This window comes from Diorhabda sublineata, chromosome 11, assembly GCF_026230105.1.
Source record: "Diorhabda sublineata isolate icDioSubl1.1 chromosome 11, icDioSubl1.1, whole genome shotgun sequence".
NCBI classification, from domain to species: Eukaryota; Metazoa; Arthropoda; class Insecta; order Coleoptera; family Chrysomelidae; genus Diorhabda; species Diorhabda sublineata.
The window spans coordinates 2,309,334-2,333,380 of record NC_079484.1 but is presented as its reverse complement, the minus strand read 5'-3'; the positions used below and the strand labels follow the sequence as shown (position 1 = coordinate 2,333,380).

Sequence of the window (24,047 nt, the reverse complement as noted above, 5' to 3'; positions counted from 1 at the left end):
TTTCTAGTTTTTTCTTTTGACTGTCAGATAAACCGTTTAGAATTTACGAAACCGAGTATATTCAAGATAAATTGATGATTTTATTTAAAAATTGCGAACTTACTGGATGTTTAGAAGTTATTTTCGAGGTTATAAAGTAAAACAAAGGTCGGGTTTCGAATTTTTTGTTTTGACTGCCAGATAAATCGTTTAAAATTTACGAAACCGAGTATATTCAAGATAAATTGATGATTTTATTTAAAAATTGCGAACTTACTGGTTGTTTAGAAGTTATTTTCGAGGTTATAAAGTAAAACAAAGGTCGGGTTTCGAGTTTTTTCTTTTGACTGCCAGATAAATCGTTTAAAATTTACGAAACCGAGTATATTCAAGATAAATTGATGATTTTATTTAAAAATTGCGAACTTACTGGTTGTTTAGAAGTTATTTTCGAGGTTATAAAGTAAAACAAAGGTCGGGTTTCGAATTTTTTGTTTTGACTGCCAGATAAATCGTTTAAAATTTACGAAACCGAGTATATTCAAGATAAATTGATGATTTTATTTAAAAATTGCGAACTTACTGGTTGTTTAGAAGTTATTTTCGAGGTTATAAAGTAAAACAAAGGTCGGGTTTCGAATTTTTTCTTTTGACTGCCAGATAAATCGTTTAAAATTTACGAAACCGAGTATATTCAAGATAAATTGATGATTTTATTTAAAAATTGCGAACTTACTGGTTGTTTAGAAGTTATTTTCGAGGTTATAAAGTAAAACAAAGGTCGGGTTTCGAGTTTTTTCTTTTGACTGCCAGATAAATCGTTTAAAATTTACGAAACCGAGTATATTCAAGATAAATTGATGATTTTATCTAAAAATTGCGAACTTACTGGTTGTTTAGAAGTTATTTTCGAGGTTATAAAGTAAAAAAAAAGTCGGTTTTCTAGTTTTTTCTTTTGACTGTCAGATAAACCGTTTAGAATTTACGAAACCGCGTATTCAAGATAAATTGATGATTTTATTTAAAAATTGCGAACTTACTGGATGTTTAGAAGTTATTTTCGAGGTTATAAAGTAAAACAAAAGTCGGGTTTCGAGTTTTTTCTTTTGACTGCCAGATAAATCGTTTAAAATTTACGAATTTATTCAAGATACATTGAATGGGAGATGAAAAAAACAGGCAGTTATTTTTCGGAAACAGAGACGGTGTTTTCTTTTTTAATTTTTAAATATAAAACGACAAAATTAAAAATATTTCATACCTCACATTATTTTCATTTCGCATTCTAATTCAGAAAAATAATCTTCCTGGTTTACATGACGTACAAGTGAGACGTTGATTTGTTTATACGGGGGTTGATTGACACATTTAGAAGACTAATACGAGGGAGTTAAAAAAGGTTAAATAAAAAATCTTTATTTACTTTATATAGCGTATAATAGCATATAGTCAATAGATTTAATCTAGCGATAACAAATGGGGTTATATAAAAATAATAAAATATATATAAGGGTTTTTGGGGGGATTTCTTATAATTAAACATATAAAAAGAGTATAACATTTTTAAATTCTCGAAATTAGAACAAATACGTCTGAAACAAAAAAAATATATTTTTAATTCGTAGATATAGAGAAAAATCGACAAAATAAAAAAAAAATAAAACTCACCAATATTTAATAAGCGTGTAAATTCACTCCCTGTCGAATTCGTATAATAATATTTTCCTTGGTCTAGTTAGAGCCACTTTACTCAACTTCTCGCTCTTGTATTTCGATTGAATAGCTTGTTGTTTCTTCATCGGAGACGATCCCAATGTTTGATTTTGTTTCTGTACGACCGGAGAAAGTTCCTTTAGTGAATAACCGCTAACAGCTTTCAATTTTTTCGGCCAAACCGTCCGTTTCCATAATGTGTAACGCGCTAAAGCTATACACGCAGCTGCTACTTTAGATGGAAGAATCTCGAGGTAATCGTCACCTTCCAAAAGAACCAACTCTCCTATATACTGTAAAATCCACTTCATCAGTACCTAGGCTACGAGGATGGCTACTTAAATTTCAAGATCAATACACTGTTGCGTCAATTCGATGTTTCGACAGTTTCAAAAACGTATGTTGTCGTGGTGAACATTGATTCGTATTCTGCGATTAGTTTCTCGAACATTTCTGAATTCTTAATTCTGATTTCACCGTTAAAAATGTCAAACGTCATTATGTCATTGTCAATTTTGACGTATTCGCATCAGTGTTGCCATATCTCAAAACTTAAGTAGCAGTTCTCGTATCAGTTTCGAAAATAATAACTTCTGGTAATAGATAAACACTTTTCAGAGTGAAAAGTTGTAGTTGAAAACCTACCATTGCGAGATGCACGGTTTTTTCATCCATTTTCTGTTCCGTAGCTAAATGTTGTATGAAACCATTTACAGTCGGTATTTGCATCCGAAATTTCAATACTTTTAGGATAATTTTCTCCATTTTGAGAACTTGTTTTGGTGTAAATGTATCGCCTGTCAAATAGGACCATTCGCTAGCTCCAAGAGGATAATACTCCTCCATTTTCGATGCCAACATCATTGCCGCCGCTCCCACCAATTGAAGCTTGTTTCTAGTCTACAAGAAGTTGTTTTTGTTAATGCAAAACATGTCAACAATACCCTCTACACCTCCCAGAATATAATCCAAAGAACATACGTAAGGATAAGTCACTTCACAGGCTTGCACTTGTCCAAAAAAAAAGAGCCTCTAAGTCAAGTTTCCATCTCCTGTATTGAGTCTTTACATCCCCAGCTCCAAATGCACCAAAAATACTCCTACAGCTTTTTGGTCTTAAAAATCCTCAAAGTTTTTGTGAAGCTGTCTTAGCTAACTCCCCCACGTGACTAAGACATCCTCAACATTCAACAAACAAATTTACGATAATGATGATATTTAAGTCTCGACAGGACCAAATCCTGGGTCGCGTCGCAAGTTTTCTTTGTAAAAACAGCGATCCGGGTCTTTACTGCACTAAACCCAATCAGATTGATTCCAATCCACACCTCGTTTATTTTGCTACCGATATAAAAAGCCTTAAATTCGAATAATTTCGTAAAATCCCATTTTTAAATCACTTGAAACGTCACGAAGATGAATTGGACATTATTCAGCAGTCTCTAGGTATATATACTGACTAGTTGCGACTTTAGACAGTTGTATGTGGAAATCAAACACCTCTAGTTTCTCAATCAACATCTTTTGGAGATGACGCGTACGAAAATGGAAAGTTTCGAGAGGGTGACATGTATTTTTGGTCTTAAAAGTCCTCCAAGTTTTTGTGAAGCTGTCTTAGCTAACTCCCCCACGTGACTAAGACATCCTCAACATCCAACAAACAAATTTACGATAATGATGATATTTAAGTCTGGACAGGACCAAATCCTGGGTCGCGTCGCAAGTTTTCTTTGTAAAAACAGCGATCCGGGTCTTTACTGCACTAAACCCAATCAGATTGATTCCAATCCACACCTCGTTTATTTTGCTACCGATATAAAAAGCCTTAAATTCGAATAATTTCGTAAAATCCCATTTTTAAATCACTTGAAACGTCACGAAGATGAATTGGACATTATTCAGCAGTCTCTAGGTATATATACTGACTAGTTGTGACTTCAGACAGTTGTTTGTGGAAATCAAACACCTCTAGTTTCTCAATCAACATCTTTTGGAGATGACGCGTACGAAAATGGAAAGTTTCGAGAAGGTGACATGTATTTTTGGTCTTAAAAGTCCTCAAAGTTTTTGTGAAGCTGTCTTAGCTAACTCCCCCACGTGACTAAGACATCCTCAACATCCAACAAACAAATTTACGATAATGATGATATTTAAGTCTGGACAGGACCAAATCCTGGGTCGCGTCGCAAGTTTTTTTTGTAAAAACAGCGATCCGGGTCTTTACTGCACTAAACCCAATCAGATTGATTCCAATCCACACCTCGTTTATTTTGCTACCGATATAAAAAGCCTTAAATTCGAATAATTTCGTAAAATCCCATTTTTAAATCACTTGAAACGTCACGAAGATGAATTGGACATTATTCAGCAGTCTCTAGGTATATATACTGACTAGTTGTGACTTTAGACAGTTGTTTGTGGAAATCAAACACCTCTAGTTTCTCAATCAACATCTTTTTGAGATGACGCGTACGAAAATGGAAAGTTTCGAGAGGGTGACATGTATTTTTGGTCTTAAAAGTCCTCCAAGTTTTTGTGAAGCTGTCTTAGCTAACTCCCCCACGTGACTAAGACATCCTCAACATCCAACAAACAAATTTACGATAATGATGATATTTAAGTCTGGACAGGACCAAATCCTGGGTCGCGTCGCAAGTTTTTTTTGTAAAAACAGCGATCCGGGTCTTTACTGCACTAAACCCAATCAGATTGATTCCTATCCACACTTCGTTTATTTGGTTACCGATATAAAAAGCCTTAAATTCGAATAATTTCGTAAAATCCCATTTTTAAATCACTTGAAACGTCACGAAGATGAATTGGACATTATTCAGCAGTCTCTAGGTATATATACTGACTAGTTGTGACTTTAGACAGTTGTATGTGGAAATCAAACACCTCTAGTTTCTCAATCAACATCTTTTGGAGATGACGCGTACGAAAATGGAAAGTTTCGAGAGGGTGACATGTATAAGCGGAAAACGCAGCAGGTTTGAGCGACTGCTACCAATAAACACGGTGAATGAATTGATATTATGTAAGAAATACTCACAACACATAATTGGCTCAAGAATCTATCGAGATATATCACACCCAAGTGGAAAGTTTCGTTACTAAATTTGTATTCGTCTCCGACGCTCGCTAACCAATCTACCAAAATACTTCGCGATTCCCAGTTGATGTCCTTTTGTTTCGACATATAAATCGGGTGTGGGGGCGGTAATCGCGATTCCAAATCTCGTAAATAACCCCATATTTCCTGAAAGTAAAGTAGATGCAAGCGAAAACAACACAATTAATTATAAAATAACAAAAACAATTACTCATAACGTGATGATATAATATGTAATTAGTTTTTCTGGTATTTTATATCGAATAATTATACGTTCTCGATTCATTATTCACGCTAACGTAACTATAGTTGAAGATAATTGTTTGAAAACGAAGGAAAAGAGATTATTACAATAGAAATGAAGTCGTACGAACGAAAGCAAGAGTTATACTTTCTTATTTTGCTCAAAAATTACTTTGAACCGTCTGTAAAACTTGTCGATCGAGTTTTTAAAGGCTCAACAATTGAGGAAAGTGAAAATTTACCACTGGAACAACACATTCCATTCGAAAGCATCGTAGTAGTGACATTTTTTATTCATTAGACCAATGAAAAGGAGTTTCAGGTTCTCAAAACAGCCGCCTGCAGCGCAGCTTGTCTTTCGGAACGAACTCGTACCTGAAGAGGAGTTTCAGTTGCTCTCGAAACACTCTTTATTTCGTACAGCTGAAACTATAGTCAATCGAAAAATGATTTTTCGTAATATTAAATGTATGGATATTAATGTTTTTCATCGGATTTTTTTTGTATTTCAACGTTGCCATTCCACAACTGTGGGTGTAACAAATTTTTATATAATAATTTTTCAAAAAAAAATTACTCCATCTTTAACCCTGTATATTTCTCAAAAATATAAAACTGAAGGCATACAATATATGTAGTCACATAGATTCATGTTTTCTTAATCGATTGGTGTCAAAATTAAATCGATATCTCGAATGGTTTCGGAGATATCGAATTTTTTATACAAGCGTGTCAAATTTTTTTCGAAATTTCTGGATTTTTTTACAAAAATGTTGAAAATAAAAAACTATAGTAAAGGTATGCGAAAAATCATGGAATATTATGTATTTTTTCCCAAAAAATTCAAAAATCATGTTTGTTTCCGGATCAAAGGTATAGATTTGGAGAAAATCAAATTTTCATGAATTTTTCCAAATTTTCCGTCTATAATAGAGTTTTTCGAGCAACTGATGTCTTTTTCGAACTGCTCATTTCAAAAAAAACTCTTCTTACAATAATTTAGCAAAATCTGAAACAAATTCTTCTTCTATATCCATGGCACAAGCCCCCCTTTGGAAAACTGGAATTTTCTTTCATAACTTCCAACTTTATGTTACTTAACTGACTTTGTGTGCTCATGGAAAAGCTGTTGTAATTTTTTTATGATAGTATCAACGTGTTTCTTCTGATTTTCCTGTTTTACAAAGTTGTTTTTCCACAACTGTGAGTACAATAAATTTTTATATTGTAATTTTTCAAAAAAAAATTACTCCATTTTTAACCCTGTATATTTCTCAAAAATATGATACTAAAGACATCCCATATATGTAATCACATAGATTCATGTTTTCTTAATCGATTGGTGTCAAAATTAAATCGATATCTCGAATGGTTTCGAAAATATCGAATTTTTTATACAAGAGTGTCAAATTTTTTTCGAAATTTTTGAATTTTTTTACAAAAACGTTGAAAATAAAAAATCTATAGTAAAGGTATGCGAAAAATCATGGAATATTATGTATTTTTTCCCAAAAAATTCAAAAATCATGTTTGTTTCCGGATCAAATGTATAGATTTGGAGGAAATCGAATTTTCATGAATTTTTCCAAATTTTCCGTCTATAATAGTGTTTTTTCGAGCAACTGATGTCTTTTTCGAACTGCTCATTTCAAAAAAAACTCTTCTTACAATAATTTAGCAAAATCTGAAACAAATTCTTCTTCTATATCCATGGCACAAGCCCCCCTTTGGAAAACTGGAATTTTCTTTCATAACTTCCAACTTTATGTTACTTAACTGACTTTGTGTGCTCATGGAAAAGCTGTTGTAATTTTTTTATGATAGTATCAACGTGTTTCTTCTGATTTTCCTGTTTTACAAAGTTGTTTTTCCACAACTGTGAGTACAATAAATTTTTATATTGTAATTTTTCAAAAAAAAATTACTCCATCTTTAACCCTGTATATTTCTCAAAAATATAAAACTGAAGGCATACAATATATGTAGTCACATAGATTCATGTTTTCTTAATCGATTGGTGTCAAAATTAAATCGATATCTCGAATGGTTTCGGAGATATCGAATTTTTTATACAAGCGTGTCAAATTTTTTTCGAAATTTCTGGATTTTTTTACAAAAATGTTGAAAATAAAAAACTATAGTAAAGGTATGCGAAAAATCATGGAATATTATGTATTTTTTCCCAAAAAATTCAAAAATCATGTTTGTTTCCGGATCAAAGGTATAGATTTGGAGAAAATCAAATTTTCATGAATTTTTCCAAATTTTCCGTCTATAATAGAGTTTTTCCGAGCAACTGATGTCTTTTTCGGACTGCTCGTTCCAAAAAAACTCTTCTTGCAATAATTTAGCAAAATCTGAAACAAATTCTTCTTCTATATCCATGGCACAAGCCCCCCTTTGGAAAACTGGAATTTTCTTTCATAACTTCCAACTTTATGTTACTTAACTGACTTTGTGTGCTCATGGAAAAGCTGTTGTAATTTTTTTATGATAGTATCAACGTGTTTCTTCTGATTTTCCTGTTTTACAAAGTTGTTTTTCCACAACTGTGAGTACAATAAATTTTTATATTATAATTTTTCAGAAAAAAAATTACTCCATCTTTAACCCTGTATATTTCTCAAAAATATAAAACTAAAGGCATACAATATATGTAGTCACATAGATTCATGTTTTCTTAATCGATTGGTGTCAAAATTAAATCGATATCTCGAATGGTTTCGGAGATATCGAATTTTTTATACAAGAGTGTCAAATTTTTTTCGAAATTTCTGGATTTTTTTACAAAAACGTTGAAAATAAAAAATCTATAGTAAAGGTATGCGAAAAATCATGGAATATTATGTATTTTTTCCCAAAAAATTCAAAAATCATGTTTGTTTCCGGATCAAAGGTATACATTTGGAGAAAATCAAATTTTCATGAATTTTTCCAAATTTTCCGTCTATAATAGAGTTTTTCCGAGCAACTGATGTCTTTTTCGGACTGCTCGTTCCAAAAAAACTCTTCTTGCAATAATTTAGCAAAATCTGAAACAAATTCTTCTTCTATATCCATGGCACAAGCCCCCCTTTGGAAAACTGGAATTTTCTTTCATAACTTCCAACTTTATGTTACTTAACTGACTTTGTGTGCTCATGGAAAAGCTGTTGTAATTTTTTTATGATAGTATCAACGTGTTTCTTCTGATTTTCCTGTTTTACAAAGTTGTTTTTCCACAACTGTGAGTACAATAAATTTTTATATTATAATTTTTCAGAAAAAAAATTACTCCATCTTTAACCCTGTATATTTCTCAAAAATATAAAACTAAAGGCATACAATATATGTAGTCACATAGATTCATGTTTTCTTAATCGATTGGTGTCAAAATTAAATCGATATCTCGAATGGTTTCGGAGATATCGAATTTTTTATACAAGAGTGTCAAATTTTTTTCGAAATTTCTGGATTTTTTTACAAAAACGTTGAAAATAAAAAATCTATAGTAAAGGTATGCGAAAAATCATGGAATATTATGTATTTTTTCCCAAAAAATTCAAAAATCATGTTTGTTTCCGGATCAAAGGTATACATTTGGAGAAAATCAAATTTTCATGAATTTTTCCAAATTTTCCGTCTATAATAGAGTTTTTCCGAGCAACTGATGTCTTTTTCGGACTGCTCGTTCCAAAAAAACTCTTCTTGCAATAATTTAGCAAAATCTGAAACAAATTCTTCTTCTATATCCATGGCACAAGCCCCCCTTTGGAAAACTGGAATTTTCTTTCATAACTTCCAACTTTATGTTACTTAACTGACTTTGTGTGCTCATGGAAAAGCTGTTGTAATTTTTTTATGATAGTATCAACGTGTTTCTTCTGATTTTCCTGTTTTACAAAGTTGTTTTTCCACAACTGTGAGTACAATAAATTTTTATATTATAATTTTTCAGAAAAAAAATTACTCCATCTTTAACCCTGTATATTTCTCAAAAATATAAAACTAAAGGCATACAATATATGTAGTCACATAGATTCATGTTTTCTTAATCGATTGGTGTCAAAATTAAATCGATATCTCGAATGGTTTCGGAGATATCGAAGTTTTTATACAAGAGTGTCAAATTTTTTTCGAAATTTCTGGATTTTTTTACAAAAACGTTGAAAATAAAAAATCTATAGTAAAGGTATGCGAAAAATCATGGAATATTATGTATTTTTTCCCAAAAAATTCAAAAATCATGTTTGTTTCCGGATCAAAGGTATACATTTGGAGAAAATCAAATTTTCATGAATTTTTCCAAATTTTCCGTCTATAATAGAGTTTTTCCGAGCAACTGATGTCTTTTTCGGACTGCTCGTTCCAAAAAAACTCTTCTTGCAATAATTTAGCAAAATCTGAAACAAATTCTTCTTCTATATCCATGGCACAAGCCCCCCTTTGGAAAACTGGAATTTTCTTTCATAACTTCCAACTTTATGTTACTTAACTGACTTTGTGTGCTCATGGAAAAGCTGTTGTAATTTTTTTATGATAGTATCAACGTGTTTCTTCTGATTTTCCTGTTTTACAAAGTTGTTTTTCCACAACTGTGAGTACAATAAATTTTTATATTATAATTTTTCAGAAAAAAAATTACTCCATCTTTAACCCTGTATATTTCTCAAAAATATAAAACTAAAGGCATACAATATATGTAGTCACATAGATTCATGTTTTCTTAATCGATTGGTGTCAAAATTAAATCGATATCTCGAATGGTTTCGGAGATATCGAATTTTTTATACAAGAGTGTCAAATTTTTTTCGAAATTTCTGGATTTTTTTACAAAAACGTTGAAAATAAAAAATCTATAGTAAAGGTATGCGAAAAATCATGGAATATTATGTATTTTTTCCCAAAAAATTCAAAAATCATGTTTGTTTCCGGATCAAAGGTATACATTTGGAGAAAATCAAATTTTCATGAATTTTTCCAAATTTTCCGTCTATAATAGTGTTTTTCCGAGCTACTCATGTCTTTTTCTTTGAAGTCTTAAATTATTCATTAATATTTTTAACTTGATAAATGACTTTGATTGTAGGTTAAAAAATATAGCTCGAAACGTCAATTTTTACCTATATTTTGAAAATAATTTCCATCAGACCTAAAATGAAAACGTTTTATTAGAAAAAAACATAAAAAATACTATTAAATATGAAGTTTCTTTTATTTATTGTTTAATAACGACAATAAATTTGTCATAAAATTATATTTCTATTAATATACAAAAAGTACAGAATATTTTTTTACAAATTAGCGACTTATTTTATATTACCTGAACCTACGTACAACTAGAGAAAACATTTTCAAAAATTTAAAGGCTACAACCTCCATATTTATAACAGAAACAAAGAAAATATGTCCAGCATCAGCAGTGTAACCAGCTCCGATATGTGTGTAGGTATTACTTGGATACTTTAGAGAGAAAAAAAATTACATTCCTGATAACTAGTAGAGAATAGCGTCTAGACAACTTTCTATGAACCACAATCTCTTTAATGAATCGACATCGACACAATACTCGAATCTATAGAAGATTGACAATTGGAATGACTCAGAAAGACAAAAAATCTTGTACTGAAACTAGTTCTAACAGGATACTGTTAAACTGTTAACACATTTGTTAAATGGAAGTTACTACAGAATCTCCAAACTGTCAAATCTGTCAAACTGTCAAACTCTCAAACTGTCAATCCAGCAGATCGACTGATCGTCGATCTTGGTTATCAACGGTGATGCCAACCGGTTGATATTTTTCCCCCAAGCGTATTTCAGAATCCCCTAAATTCGCACTAAGATACCTTAAGTTTTTTTGACGATGTTAGTTAAGTTTAGTTATAAATATACAAAGAAAGCATTCACCGATAAAAAATTGTTTACTTCTGAAATTTAAACATAATATCACCAAACTGACGAAACGAAAGATAGAGGGCGACAATCTACTTTTCATTAGGATTCCAAAACTTCCAAATTTTAAATTTTCTGGAGGCCCTAATAAATTCCGATCAACAAAATTATTTATTTTCACCCACTTCCCGAAAAAATCCCCTTATTTGAATTGTTCTCCCCAAATGTAGGGAAAAAACCGCCAAGCTGGCATCACTGGTTATCAATCTGAACATACGTCATCATCCAGAGGTTGAAAATCTTGCATAAAAGCATCCATTCTATGTTTCTGGAAGCTCTAATAAATTCCGATCAACAAAATTATTTATTTTCACCCACTTCCCGAAAAAAATCCCCCTATTTAAATTATTCTCCCTGAATTTAGGGAAAAACCGCCAAGCTGGCATCACTGGTTATCAATCTGAACATACGTCATCATCCAGAGGTAGAAAATCTTGCATAAAAGCATCCATTCTATGTTTCTGGAAGCTCTAATAAATTCCGATCAACAAAACTATTTATTATCACCCACTTCCCGAAAAAATCCCCTTATTTAAATTGTTCTCCCCAAATTTAGGGAAAAAACCGCCAAGCTGGCATCACTGGTTATTAATCTGAACATACGTCATCATCCAGAGGTAGAAAATCTTGCATAAAAGCATCCATTCTATGTTTCTGGAAGCTCTAATAAATTCCGATCAACAAAATTATTTATTTTCACCCACTTCCCGAAAAAAATCCCCCTATTTAAATTATTCTCCCTGAATTTAGGGAAAAACCGCCAAGCTGGCATCACTGGTTATCAATCTGAACATACGTCATCATCCAGAGGTAGAAAATCTTGCATAAAAGCATCCATTCTATGTTTCTGGAAGCTCTAATAAATTCCGATCAACAAAATTATTTATTTTCACCCACTTCCCGAAAAAAATCCCCCTATTTAAATTATTCTCCCTGAATTTAGGGAAAAACCGCCAAGCTGGCATCACTGGTTATCAATCTGAACATACGTCATCATCCAGAGGTTGAAAATCTTGCATAAAAGCATCCATTCTATGTTTCTGGAAGCTCTAATAAATTCCGATCAACAAAACTATTTATTATCACCCACTTCCCGAAAAAATCCCCTTATTTAAATTGTTCTCCCCAAATTTAGGGAAAAAACCGCCAAGCTGGCATCACTGGTTATCAATCGGAGCATACGTCATCATCCAGAGGTAGAAAATCTTTCATTAACGCATCAATTTCATGTTTCTGGAAGCTCTAATAAATTCCGATGTATAAAATTATTTATTTTCACCCACTGCCCGGAAAAATCCCCTTATTTAAATTATTCTCCCCAAATTTAGGGAAAAAACCGCCAAGCTGGCATCACTGGTTATCAATCGGAGCATACGTCATCATCCAGAGGTAGAAAATCTTGCATTAACGCGGTAAACGCATCCAGAGGACAAAATTCTTCACATCCGGGTATTTGCATTAAACGTAATCCCCTACCATCCCACCCTTGATAAAAAACTTTGAAACCGTAAACACCTTCGATTTCGTGCAATTCTAAAATGACGTGAGACCCATACGAAGGTATATGCTTCTCGAATATACCCAAAGCTATCAACAGACGCGCCACGGTACTCTCGTGACCAGAATACAAGTGAATTTTCGTTTTTAGTTTCGTGTCATCGTCGATATTATCGTTAGCATCGTTTATCAATTTCTTTAAAAAATAACCAATAGCCAGTCTCTTCAAAATGGGTGTACCCATAGCTATGTAATAATCTTCGGTAGCCACATTCGTCATGGGTTCCGGATACACCTTATTCGTCCATTCCGGTAATTCCAGACCGAATTCCCGTTCAGTCGCCAGACCAAATTGAAGATTATATATTTGCCGAATCGTCGTAATATTCAAACCGCTATGCTGCGATATATAATCAAACAATTTTTCGTATTTCTTAAACTTATTTCGATCCAACAATTGTTGAACATGTTTCGCATATTCCTCGATATATTCAGGGCATTTGACACCGTTAAGAACCTGAAATGGAATCATTATCGTAACCGCGTACTCTGTATTATAATAAACCTACTGGATCTCGTTCGATTGGTAGGAAATTGTAGGGGATAGGTTGCCAAGACATTCCCAAAACTGCATCCTCCTTTCTTGGCGGAAACAATCCTGCTAAAACTAACAAAAGCGACATCTTTGTTCTGTTGACGTTAGTGCTAATCGCTTCGACTAACTCGGGATAGTAGTATTTTCCCAAAAAATCGTCGTATCTATTACGAAGATCGGCACCCATGAAATATTCTTTCACCTTGCCAGCCTATAAACAAAAATATTAATTTCAAAACGACCAAAAACACCGATGTACACAGCCACAACGGAGCTGCTTCTATTTCAACTAGCGTTGGTACAAATTGGACAGTTTTCGACTGCTCAAACCATAAAACATCCTCTGCAAAACAAGCAGAGGATGTTTTTTTGTGCTTAGGCTTCTAAACCGGTTTAAACAGAGCTCGTTCGCATCAGACCAAGAGATTTTTGCCCATGGCCTCTATGTTTAGACCACTCTAGGTTACACTTTGTAAAATTACCATTAATTCGTAAATTTGTGACATGAGTAGCAAAAAAAACTGAACCCTGAGGTAGACAACTACCAACTGGTACTTTACCCTTGGCTCCTACCAGTCGTTTTCTAAATTCAAGGTACGAAGATGGTCCCAGAAGTACCTGGTTTGATCTAGATCAAGTTTGAAGACACCGCCGTTGTTTAGTATTTGTTTGGCAGCCCCACCAACAATGAACATTTTCATTTGAATTTGTAAACATGGGAAAAATTGGTCTTAACCCGACCAATACGAACTAAATTCTAGGTGAGACAGGTTCTTCATTATCAACAGTAGCAGAGTTTAAATGAGGCCGTACGACCTGCGGAAACCAGCATCGCAGTGGTCGAGCAAATGAGGTGACGACTCCAGAAATGTTGAAGAAAATCCACTAGGTGATCCTCGAACTAGTAGACCTAGTAGACGTTCCAAAAAGTGCATATTAATTAAAAATTTGGATACGAGAAAGCTGTGTGCAAGATGGTGGAACAAAAACAACGTCGTGAAGATGTTTCCATCGAGTTTTTGGAGATGTTCCAAGATTTTTGCGCCGTTTCATAACCATGGATGAAACTGGGTCAATCAATTCACACCAGAAACGAAATGACAATCAAAAACAATAGATTTGAAAAGGGAAAACCGGCTCCAAAGAAGGCAAAGACCGTTCCATCTGCAGACGTCGGTTTTTTGGGACGAACCTATTGAACATCGCCGGGAAAAGTGTCTGGAGCTAAAAGGAGATTGAGTTACCAGCCACCAACATTTTTGTTTTTTCTTTATTGGACCAGGTACTTCCGGAACTATCTTCGTAAGATACAAACAATTCCAAAGGAAGACCTCGGATGCCAGGCTATTACATTGCTTAGAACAAACAGAAGTAGTCATTGGTTAAGCAATTGTCTAACCAAATTGCGCAAAAAAGGACATTTTTTTTAAATTTACTCAATTAATTGGGACTTTATGTACAATAATCGAAATTTCCGACAAAAAAAACAAATTATAGGGAAAAGAAGAATAATCTATCGGATCTAGTTACAATATTGTACGAATTCATCTCTTCTTTTGAACCGTACTGTATTCGTAAATGTTTTTCAAGTAGACTTAATCTACATTAAATAAAAATTAATCGAATTCGTTTCGCTACAAAATTAATCTCATGCTAACGGAACTAACTTATTTATTTGGACGAGGAAGGTCGCACATCCTTAAACGGCTTTAATGACAACCGTATATCTTCGAACGTAACGATTTCGTTAAATTATTTCCACGTCCTGTTTGGCTATGTCTAAAATTCCGTTCAACATTGGATCGACACTTTTCTACCTCATCGTATATCAAGTATTTCGTGTAATTTCCCAATTATTTTCCATATTAATCTAGATTTAATAATAGCTTGTGGCATCCGTATTACGTATTACGGATAATGACTGTAGTTACTTACAATTCGTATGGGAAACAATCACCACTTATATATTGTCGTTTACGTAGTGGGATTGTGGCTAAATTAAACATCAAAGTGTACTAACTCTAATATATTCCGAGATATTCCAATTTATTAATTAAGAATCGCGGTGTGATAAATTTTGGTTTTTAAAAAACATGGGATTCATTAACTTCAAAATTCAATATTCTGTCGTTTGTTTAATTTGGTTTTTGTTGCATTTTTGAAACCCCATTCTCCCCATAATTAAAAATGAAAGGATGCGTCACATTCAAGACCAACTTTCGACTAGTTATTTTCGGAAAAAATTCAATTTAGTTGATCGATCGATGAACCAAGAGATGGCGCTAAAAACGAGAACTCGAATTCGCTATCTAAAGGATGTGGTTGTTATACGAAAGAAACTAGTTGAAATAGACGCGTTTCGGTTGATTACTGCTACAATTTTTTTTATTACAACTCTTACGTTTCAAAACGCCATTCAAAAATTACTCACGTTCGTAAGTTGTCCAAGTCCATAAGGGAAATAAGTCATATTTAAGTAAGGATCGTTTGGATATGACTCATCTATGCCATTTATAGTTCTGTTTCCATGTCGAAACATCTAAAATATATATTAAACAATTTTTTTTTATCAATACGAGTTTGATTAAAGTTTTGACGAGATTTATTCGTCAGTCATAAGTTTATTTTGAATGCTTTGGCGAATCTGAAGTTGTGTAGGGTATTAATGGTTATTTTTTTGCTTCCTGCAATCATTTCTGAGCTAAATTCTTCGCTATGTTCTTCGCTAGATTCCTCGCTAGATTCTTCGCTAGATTCCTCGCTAGATTCTTCGCTAGATTATTCGCTAGATTCCTCGCTAGATTCTTCGGTAGATTCTTCGGTAGATTCTTCGCTAAATTCCTCGCTAGATTCTTAGCTAGATTCTTCGCTAGATTCCTCTCTATGTTCTTCGCTAGAATCTTCGCTGAAATCCTCGCTAGATTCTTCGCTAGATTATTCAGTAGATTTTTCGCTAGATTCTTCGCTAGATTATTTGCTAGATTCTTCGCTGGATTCTTCGTTAGATTCCTCACTAGATTCTTTTCTAGATTCTTCGCTAGATTCTTCGCTAGATTCATCGTTAGATTCTTCGCTAGATTCATCGTTAGATTCTTCGCTAGATTATTCGCTAGATTATTCAGTAGATTATTCGCTAGATTATTCGGTAGATTATTCGCTAGATTATTCGCTAGATTATTCGCTAGATTCCTCACTAGATTCTTTTCTAGATTCCTCGCTAGATTCTTCGCTAGATTCCTCGCTAGATTCTTCGCTAGATTATTCGCTAGATTCCTCGCTAGATTCTTCGGTAGATTCTTCGGTAGATTCTTCGCTAGATTCCTCGCTAGATTCTTAGCTAGATTCTTCGCTAGATTCCTCGCTATGTTTTTCGCTAGAATCTTCGCTGGAATCCTCACTAGATTCTTCGCTAGATTATTCAGTAGATTTTTCGCTAGATCCTTCGCTAGATTATTTGCTAGATTATTCGCTAGATTATTCAGTAGATTATTCGCTAGATTATTCGGTAGATTCCTCGCTAGATTCTTCGCTAGATTATTCGCTAGATTCCTCGCTAGATTATTCGCTAGATTCCTCGCTAGATTCTTCGGTAGATTCTTCGGTAGATTCCTCGCTAGATTCTTCGCTAGATTCCTCGCTAGATTCTTCGCTAGATTATTCGCTAGATTCCTCGCTAGATTCTTCGGTAGATTCTTCGGTAGATTCTTCGCTAGATTCCTCGCTAGATTCTTAGCTAGATTCTTCGCTAGATTCCTCGCTATGTTTTTCGCTAGAATCTTCGCTGGAATCCTCACTAGATTCTTCGCTAGATTATTCAGTAGATTTTTCGCTAGATTCTTCGCTAGATTATTTGCTAGATTATTCGCTAGATTATTCAGTAGATTATTCGCTAGATTATTCGGTAGATTCTTCGGTAGATTCTTCGGTAGATTCTTCGCTAGATTCCTTGCTAGATTCTTAGCTAGATTCTTCGATAGATTCTTCGCTAGATTCTTCGGTAGATTCTTCGCTAGATTCCTCGCTAGATTATTCAGTAGATTATTCGCTAGATTATTCGGTAGATTCCTCGCTAGATTCTTCGCTAGATTATTCGCTAGATTCCTCGCTAGATTATTCGCTAGATTCCTCGCTAGATTCTTCGCTAGATTATTCGGTAGATTCCTCGCTAGATTCTTCGCTAGATTCCTCGCTAGATTCTTCGCTAGATTATTCGCTAGATTCCTCGCTAGATTCTTCGGTAGATTCTTCGGTAGATTCTTCGCTAGATTCCTCGCTAGATTCTTCGCTAGATTCCTCGCTAGATTCTTCGCTAGATTATTCGCTAGATTCCTCGCTAGATTCTTCGGTAGATTCTTCGGTAGATTCTTCGCTAGATTCCTCGCTAGATTCTTCGCTAGATTCCTCGCTAGATTCTTCGCTAGATTATTCGCTAGATTCCTCGCTAGATTCTTCGGTAGATTCTTCGGTAGATTCTTCGCTAGATTCCTCGCTAGATTCTTCGGTAGATTCTTCGGTAGATTCTTCGCTAGATTCCTCGCTAGATTCTTCGCTAGATTCCTCGCTAGATTCTTCGCTAGATTATTCGCTAGATTCCTCGCTAGATTCTTCGGTAGATTCTTCGGTAGATTCTTCGCTAGATTCCTCGCTAGATTCTTCGCTAGATTCCTCGCTAGATTCTTCGCTAGATTATTCGCTAGATTCCTCGCTAGATTCTTCGGTAGATTCTTCGGTAGATTCTTCGCTAGATTCCTCGCTAGATTCTTAGCTAGATTCTTCGCTAGATTCCTCGCTATGTTTTTCGCTAGAATCTTCGCTGGAATCCTCACTAGATTCTTCGCTAGATTATTCAGTAGATTTTTCGCTAGATTCTTCGCTAGATTATTTGCTAGATTATTCGCTAGATTATTCAGTAGATTATTCGCTAGATTATTCGGTAGATTCTTCGGTAGATTCTTCGGTAGATTCTTCGCTAGATTCCTTGCTAGATTCTTAGCTAGATTCTTCGATAGATTCTTCGCTAGATTCTTCGGTAGATTCTTCGCTAGATTCCTCGCTAGATTATTCAGTAGATTTTTCGCTAGATTATTTGCTAGATTCTTCGCTTGATTCTTCGCTAGATTCCTCACTAGATTCTTTTCTAGATTCTTCGCTAGATTCTTCGGTAAATTCTTCGGTAGATTCTTCGCTAGATTCCTCGCTAGATTCCTCGCTAGATTATTCGCTAGATTCCTCGCTAGATTCTTCGCTAGATTCTTCGCTAGATTCTTCGGTAAATTCTTCGGTAGATTCTTCGTTAGATTCCTCACTAGATTCTTTTCTAGATTCCTCGCTAGATTCTTCGCTAGATTCCTCGCTAGATTCTTCGCTAGATTCCTCGCTAGATTCTTCACTAGATTCTTTTCTAGATTCTTCGCTAGATTCTTCGGTAGATTCTTCGGTAGATTCTTCGCTCTTCTTCATCTTTTCTTAAATAATTCAGTATTCGTGGTGTTTATTAGTTTGCCACAAAAATGAAGAGCCTGATCACTGATCAATTTTTCAAACTTAAATTGTATCAGAAATGAGTCTTCAATCTAGGCAGAGCTGGACTGGAAAATAAAAATTCAAATCGAGAATTGTTCCGGGACAAGTTTTTTCAGTTGTTCATTTCTAAAAATCTCGTTTGAATATTAACTAAATCAATTAATCAATCAACATTTTTTTTTATTTCCAGTTCAGATGCAGTCATTCGAAATTAATATATTAATGTAACCAAAAAAAAAAAAAAATTCTCGTAGTTCTTTGACATTCGAACGACCTTCAGAATTAATAACTTGACTCCCAAATCCATCTCATTTCGCCGCCAGTATCCAATTTTTGAATTCGTTTGTACGTGACATGAATTATCGATGAAAATATTCCATTAACACCCTGTACATCAACGTCAACGAATCATTCGTTAATCAAAACCGGTTTAAAAAATAAGAAAAATATAAAATTAAAGCCGATACGTACCTAGATGAATAGAATAAAATTGTACTTACCACGTTAATTAACTTCAGCGTCCCTTGATCTTCGTTATTAGGAAAACTTTTTTTGTAATCTTCTTCTGTGTAATTATTAAATCGAGCACTTCCCTCCGCAAATACGCAAAACAAAAATACAGTACAACCTAACAAAATCGAAATCCCCATCTCGTTCCCCACTCGATCAATATAATCAAATGACAAACTGTTACATGAAGCAGTTCCTTTTATATATCAACTGCTAACGACTCACAACATCTATTTGATGATGTTTGAGGTATGTCATTAATATCCAAATGTAACGGTAAGAAATAAAAGTTTTTATAGACTTAAATTAGACACTAATTTCAATTTAAGCGCGTTTAAGGTTTTTATTAACGTTTATTTATAAAGACATAATTAAATTTCCCGCTTCTATAAGATTGTATGTACATGTACACTACCGGTCAAACGTTTTTGCCCGCCCTATAGTATGCGTTATTGAATCACGGACGTAACTTCATTATTTCGATGCACAATTTGGGTCCGTTCGTTTTTCAGGTTATAAAAACGATGGGAAACGGAAGTAAAACACTGATTTTTCACTTCCCTGTTTCTGCGTCAAACTTTGACTCATAAAACTCTCTTCCATTCTTCGTACGTCCAATTTTTATGTTCTGTGACCCACTACAGCCTCTCAATTTTATTTAGACGTCTCACTGCCAACCTTTAAAAAAAACAGCTTCTCCCAATATCTTTTTAACTGTTGAAGAACTGAAATACTAGATTCATTGATATGAGCTAGTATCTCTGGACTCGTGAGTCGTCGATCACTTTCACTGATCAATAGAATACGTTTATCTTCGGCGCTACCTTGAACATTTTCTAGGTTGGTATGATCGGACGAATCGTGTGGTCGTAGGGCGCATGTCATTCGACGAATGTTTTGCTTCCGACTTTGACATTGCAACGTGGAAAATCGATTTGCAGTCGTTTAATCGATTTTTGTATCTTTCTTTATGAATTGTTTGGTTAAGTTAGGTTAGGTTAAACATACAGAGTGTTTTGGATCGGAATGTTTGGAGTATCTTCGTATTGAAGGTTTACTTAATACTATTCTATTCCATACGACCAAATTGGTACGAATATAGTTTTTTGGACGAGCAATTTATTTTCGAGTTTTAGTTGAGACCTTCTGTTAAGTAGCCAGTTCACATTTTTTAATTTCAAATCTGTTTTCTATTGTTTATAATATCTTTTCCACGTAAATGCAGCCCTAATAGTCCAAGAGCCCCAACCAAAAAAGTAGGTTCTGAAAAAAACGTACGGGAACAGGAATTTTTTTTAATATGTTCAGGGGTGTGATGTAAATCCAAGTGGGCGTCATTGGGGGGGCGTCACTTCAGCCGCCATCTTGTAAAACACGTTTTATTAAATATCTCACGAACCGCGCATCGTACAACAAAAATTGTAGAGATTATTATTGTAGATAATAATATATACAATAGCATAATACAAGCATAACTTTGATTAATAATAATAACAATAACAATTCTTCTTCTTAGCAAAAACCATATTGAAAAAAGTTTGGAGCGCTATAATTAAAAATCTATGCGTTATACAAAAAAAAGTTTCAAATAAAAAAGATAGAAAATTTTATTATCTACAATAATGATTTCCATAATTTTCTTCGTACGATGCGCGGTTCGCGATATATTTGATAAAACGTGTTTTACAAGATGGCGGCTGTAGTGAAGCCCATCCCCCATAACGCCCACTTGGGTTTACATTCAGGGGACATCCCTGAATATATTTTAAAAAAAATAACTATTCCCGTACGTTTTTTACAAAAATAAAACCGGTTTTATCGGAAATGGAATATTATTGATAAACATTTGGGGCCAAACAGATTTGCTATGAAGTAACGTCTGTCCTTGGAACGTTTGCAGATACAGAAATGGGCCTAAAACTCTACCCTGACGTACTCCCGATTCGATCGTATGGTAATTTGAGTAGATATCCTCAATTTTGACTTGAAAATAGCGGTCGGTGATAAAAAATTGTTGTTCCGTTGAATGTAGTTTCAGTTTATAAAGAAAGTAATCATGTCGAACGCCATTTGTGGGTCGAAAAATACTCCAGCACGTAACTTTTCACCTTCGAGGATTGTTTCAATTATGTTAACTATCCTGTGGCATACTTTTGAGGCCAACACTTGTTGTACGACTGCACACACGTTTGAACGCGAATATTGGCGCAAATATTGATCGCATCGTGTAATACCGGCTTTAGTAGTATCAACTCTTCTCTTAAGCCGATACCACAAGATCGTGTAGTACCGGCTTTAATGAAATGTAACGTAAACAATCTTCAAAAGTATAATATTTGTTAAAACCGACGAAAAACCCCGTGATTCTCGAAAACAGGTCTGCGGTCAGTCTAGACGCCATACAAAAACATCGTTAATCAAAATTAAAATAGAATGGAAGGTGTGGCTATCAAACAACAATTTATTATAATCTTCAATATACCGCCATTATTCAAAACAATATTGAAAGTTGTTTTCTGTCATTTGTTTCTTGTTCTTTGCAATGTGGTGTTTTTAGTCATCGAGGAAATACTTAAAACACTTAATAAACACGAACGAGTCGTAAACATTCGATGTACTCAAAAAAAAAATCGTTTCCCGTAAAACAAAAAGACGAATTCGACGCGACTGAAGGTGACGGCTAAACTGATTTGATTATAGTAGCTAGAGGTATGTGTTTCACGCGCTTCGCATCAGTAAATAAATCCAATTTTCCTTCTAGTATAGAAATATATCTTTAAACGCGTAGTATCACCCAAAAAATATGAAAAATAAAACTTCAAACTAAACATAACCTCACACGACGTCACTAATCAGTGTTGTCGACAATACAAAGCGTGCAATGAAAATATGTGAAAAACCCTCAAAAAATATTTAATTTAGAATGTTTCAAACGCAGAATTAATATTAGAGATAAAGAAAGCGGGATTTAAATGAAATTGTACTATTTAATCAGTGTTACCAATTCGAAATTTTACTTTGATAGATGTAGTTTCGAAAGTACCAACTTAATTATAGGGTCCTATTAATATGTCACTTAAGTTAAGTTAAAAATCCCAAAATATACAGTAATGCCGTTTAGGGATTAGGTTTGAAGGATTAGATTGAAAAAAGAAAATAATATTTCAAAGGATATCAAGTTAAAATTGTAAATTTTAAAAGTTGGTAGATCTACTGAAACGTAAGTACGGTTGGTAACACTGATTGTTACTAGGGCTGTCCACATGTGTTATTGCATAATATACGTGAGATGTGGAAAAAAGTGGTTTAAACTCGTTTTGAGCAAAATTTACAAAAATGAGTGGAATAGGTCAGTGTCGTAGGAAAATTAGGGTAAACAACTCAATAAAAAGTAACTTTATAACACTTGCAAGCTGTTTCATTGGTTTTTTTCTCTTACCGGAGAGTAAATAAACTAAAGCATGTTATTTTTGTCAAAAATTAGTTTGTTTTATTCCATTAAGATAATAAAATCTAATTGAAATTATAGTTAATTGCTTAACACCAACAATTATTAACATAAAAGTTATTCTAGAAATGTTTATTTGTTTTTAATTATGTTTTATTGAGTAAAGTGATAGTTTTTAATAGTTTTGGTCTGAGAATGATATCAACTCCAATTTTTTTTTAACGTTTTTTGATATGGGAAACAAATACTCACCTTCCTGTATTCGAAATTGTGTAATAAACTTGAAGGAAAACCATCAGGTTCTACATGTACCTCAACATTTTCTTTTTCAACTTGCAGAAACGGCTCCTCAATTATTCTTAACCCATTGATACTTTCCTTAAAAAATATCGATACAGGGATAAAAAAATATTACAATTGTACAATAAATATGAACCCTTACTTCTTTTTTCCCCGAAGAAATAGTATCGAACGATTCCGGACATTTCTGCGACACATTTTCTCGATAATTATCTAGAAAACTTTTCTTTCGTAAAATTTGGTTTACTAACTTATCATTTTTATTCAAATTCGTTTTTTCTTTGTTCTTTTGGAAATAATTATCGCCAAATATTTGTTTTTTCACTTGAATATCTCGATGAAGCGCTTCAACGTGATCAATATCTTCATGAATTTGAAAATTCATTTTTTTCTGAACTGTAGATTTTAATAACACGAAAAAATTATATATGTGTATATATAATACGTTTCCAATAAAATAATACTACTATACACTATAATACAATTGAAACTTAAACATTTATAGAGTAAAAAGTCTTGAAGACAGACAATGTCGATTTTAAAAGATGTCGGTTATCAAGTTTTTTGATAGTTAAAAAAAAAATAAAAGTAATCAATAAAAACTCTAACATTAATAAAAATAGCCAAACGTGTTGCTGTATTTTCACTTAAACTTTTTAACTAGCATGTATAATGATCAATAATAATTATTTTTAATTATTTAAATATTAAAATAAATAATTTTTATTTGAAATAATAAATTTTAGTGAATTTAGTTTTTTCACTAATATATTTTAATAGACAAGGTAAAAGCATAAACCGGAAACCATTATCTCTTTGACGTCATTAGTATAAAATAAAATTGTAAATATTAGCTAATGTGAGACATTTAAACTCAATTGTACTTATGTTTAATAGATAACAAAGACAAATTCCAAAGAAAAATAACAATTCAATTGAAGCTTTACAAGTTCAAGAAAAATATTATGCAGAAGATGGTAACATTTCACGGAACATATAAAACATTTAACCAGCTCTCACTTATAGACGAATAATAATTTAAGCAATAAAGATAAAATGTTGTTGAACGTTCACTTTCTTCACCTATTATTGATTAGAGTGATATTTTATCATCATATTTATTAATATAATTAATTAAAAATCCGAGTTATTTCCGGTTAATAATACATCCTGTGGTAATTTCTTGATCAATA

General features: G+C 33.4%; 2 protein-coding genes across 2 annotated transcripts; both read right to left on the bottom strand.

Annotated features, from left to right (window-relative positions):
- Positions 1–1,393: 1,393 nt before the first annotated feature.
- On the bottom strand, positions 1,394–23,563 carry LOC130450028 (cyclin-A2-like). Its single transcript, XM_056788184.1, has 6 exons — positions 22,997–23,563; positions 22,807–22,932; positions 4,745–4,951; positions 2,338–2,592; positions 1,648–1,985; positions 1,394–1,571 (listed from the first exon to the last, which is right to left on the bottom strand). The coding sequence occupies exons 1-5, from the start codon at positions 23,237–23,239 to the stop codon at positions 1,671–1,673; spliced, it is 1,146 nt and encodes a 381-aa protein (XP_056644162.1). The 5' UTR covers positions 23,240–23,563; the 3' UTR covers positions 1,394–1,571; positions 1,648–1,670.
- Positions 10,218–19,640, bottom strand: LOC130450027 (venom acid phosphatase Acph-1-like). The gene is made up of 4 exons (XM_056788183.1): positions 19,097–19,640; positions 15,505–15,612; positions 13,048–13,284; positions 10,218–12,995 (listed from the first exon to the last, which is right to left on the bottom strand). The coding sequence occupies exons 1-4, from the start codon at positions 19,244–19,246 to the stop codon at positions 12,342–12,344; spliced, it is 1,149 nt and encodes a 382-aa protein (XP_056644161.1). The 5' UTR covers positions 19,247–19,640; the 3' UTR covers positions 10,218–12,341.
- Positions 23,564–24,047: the final 484 nt, after the last annotated feature.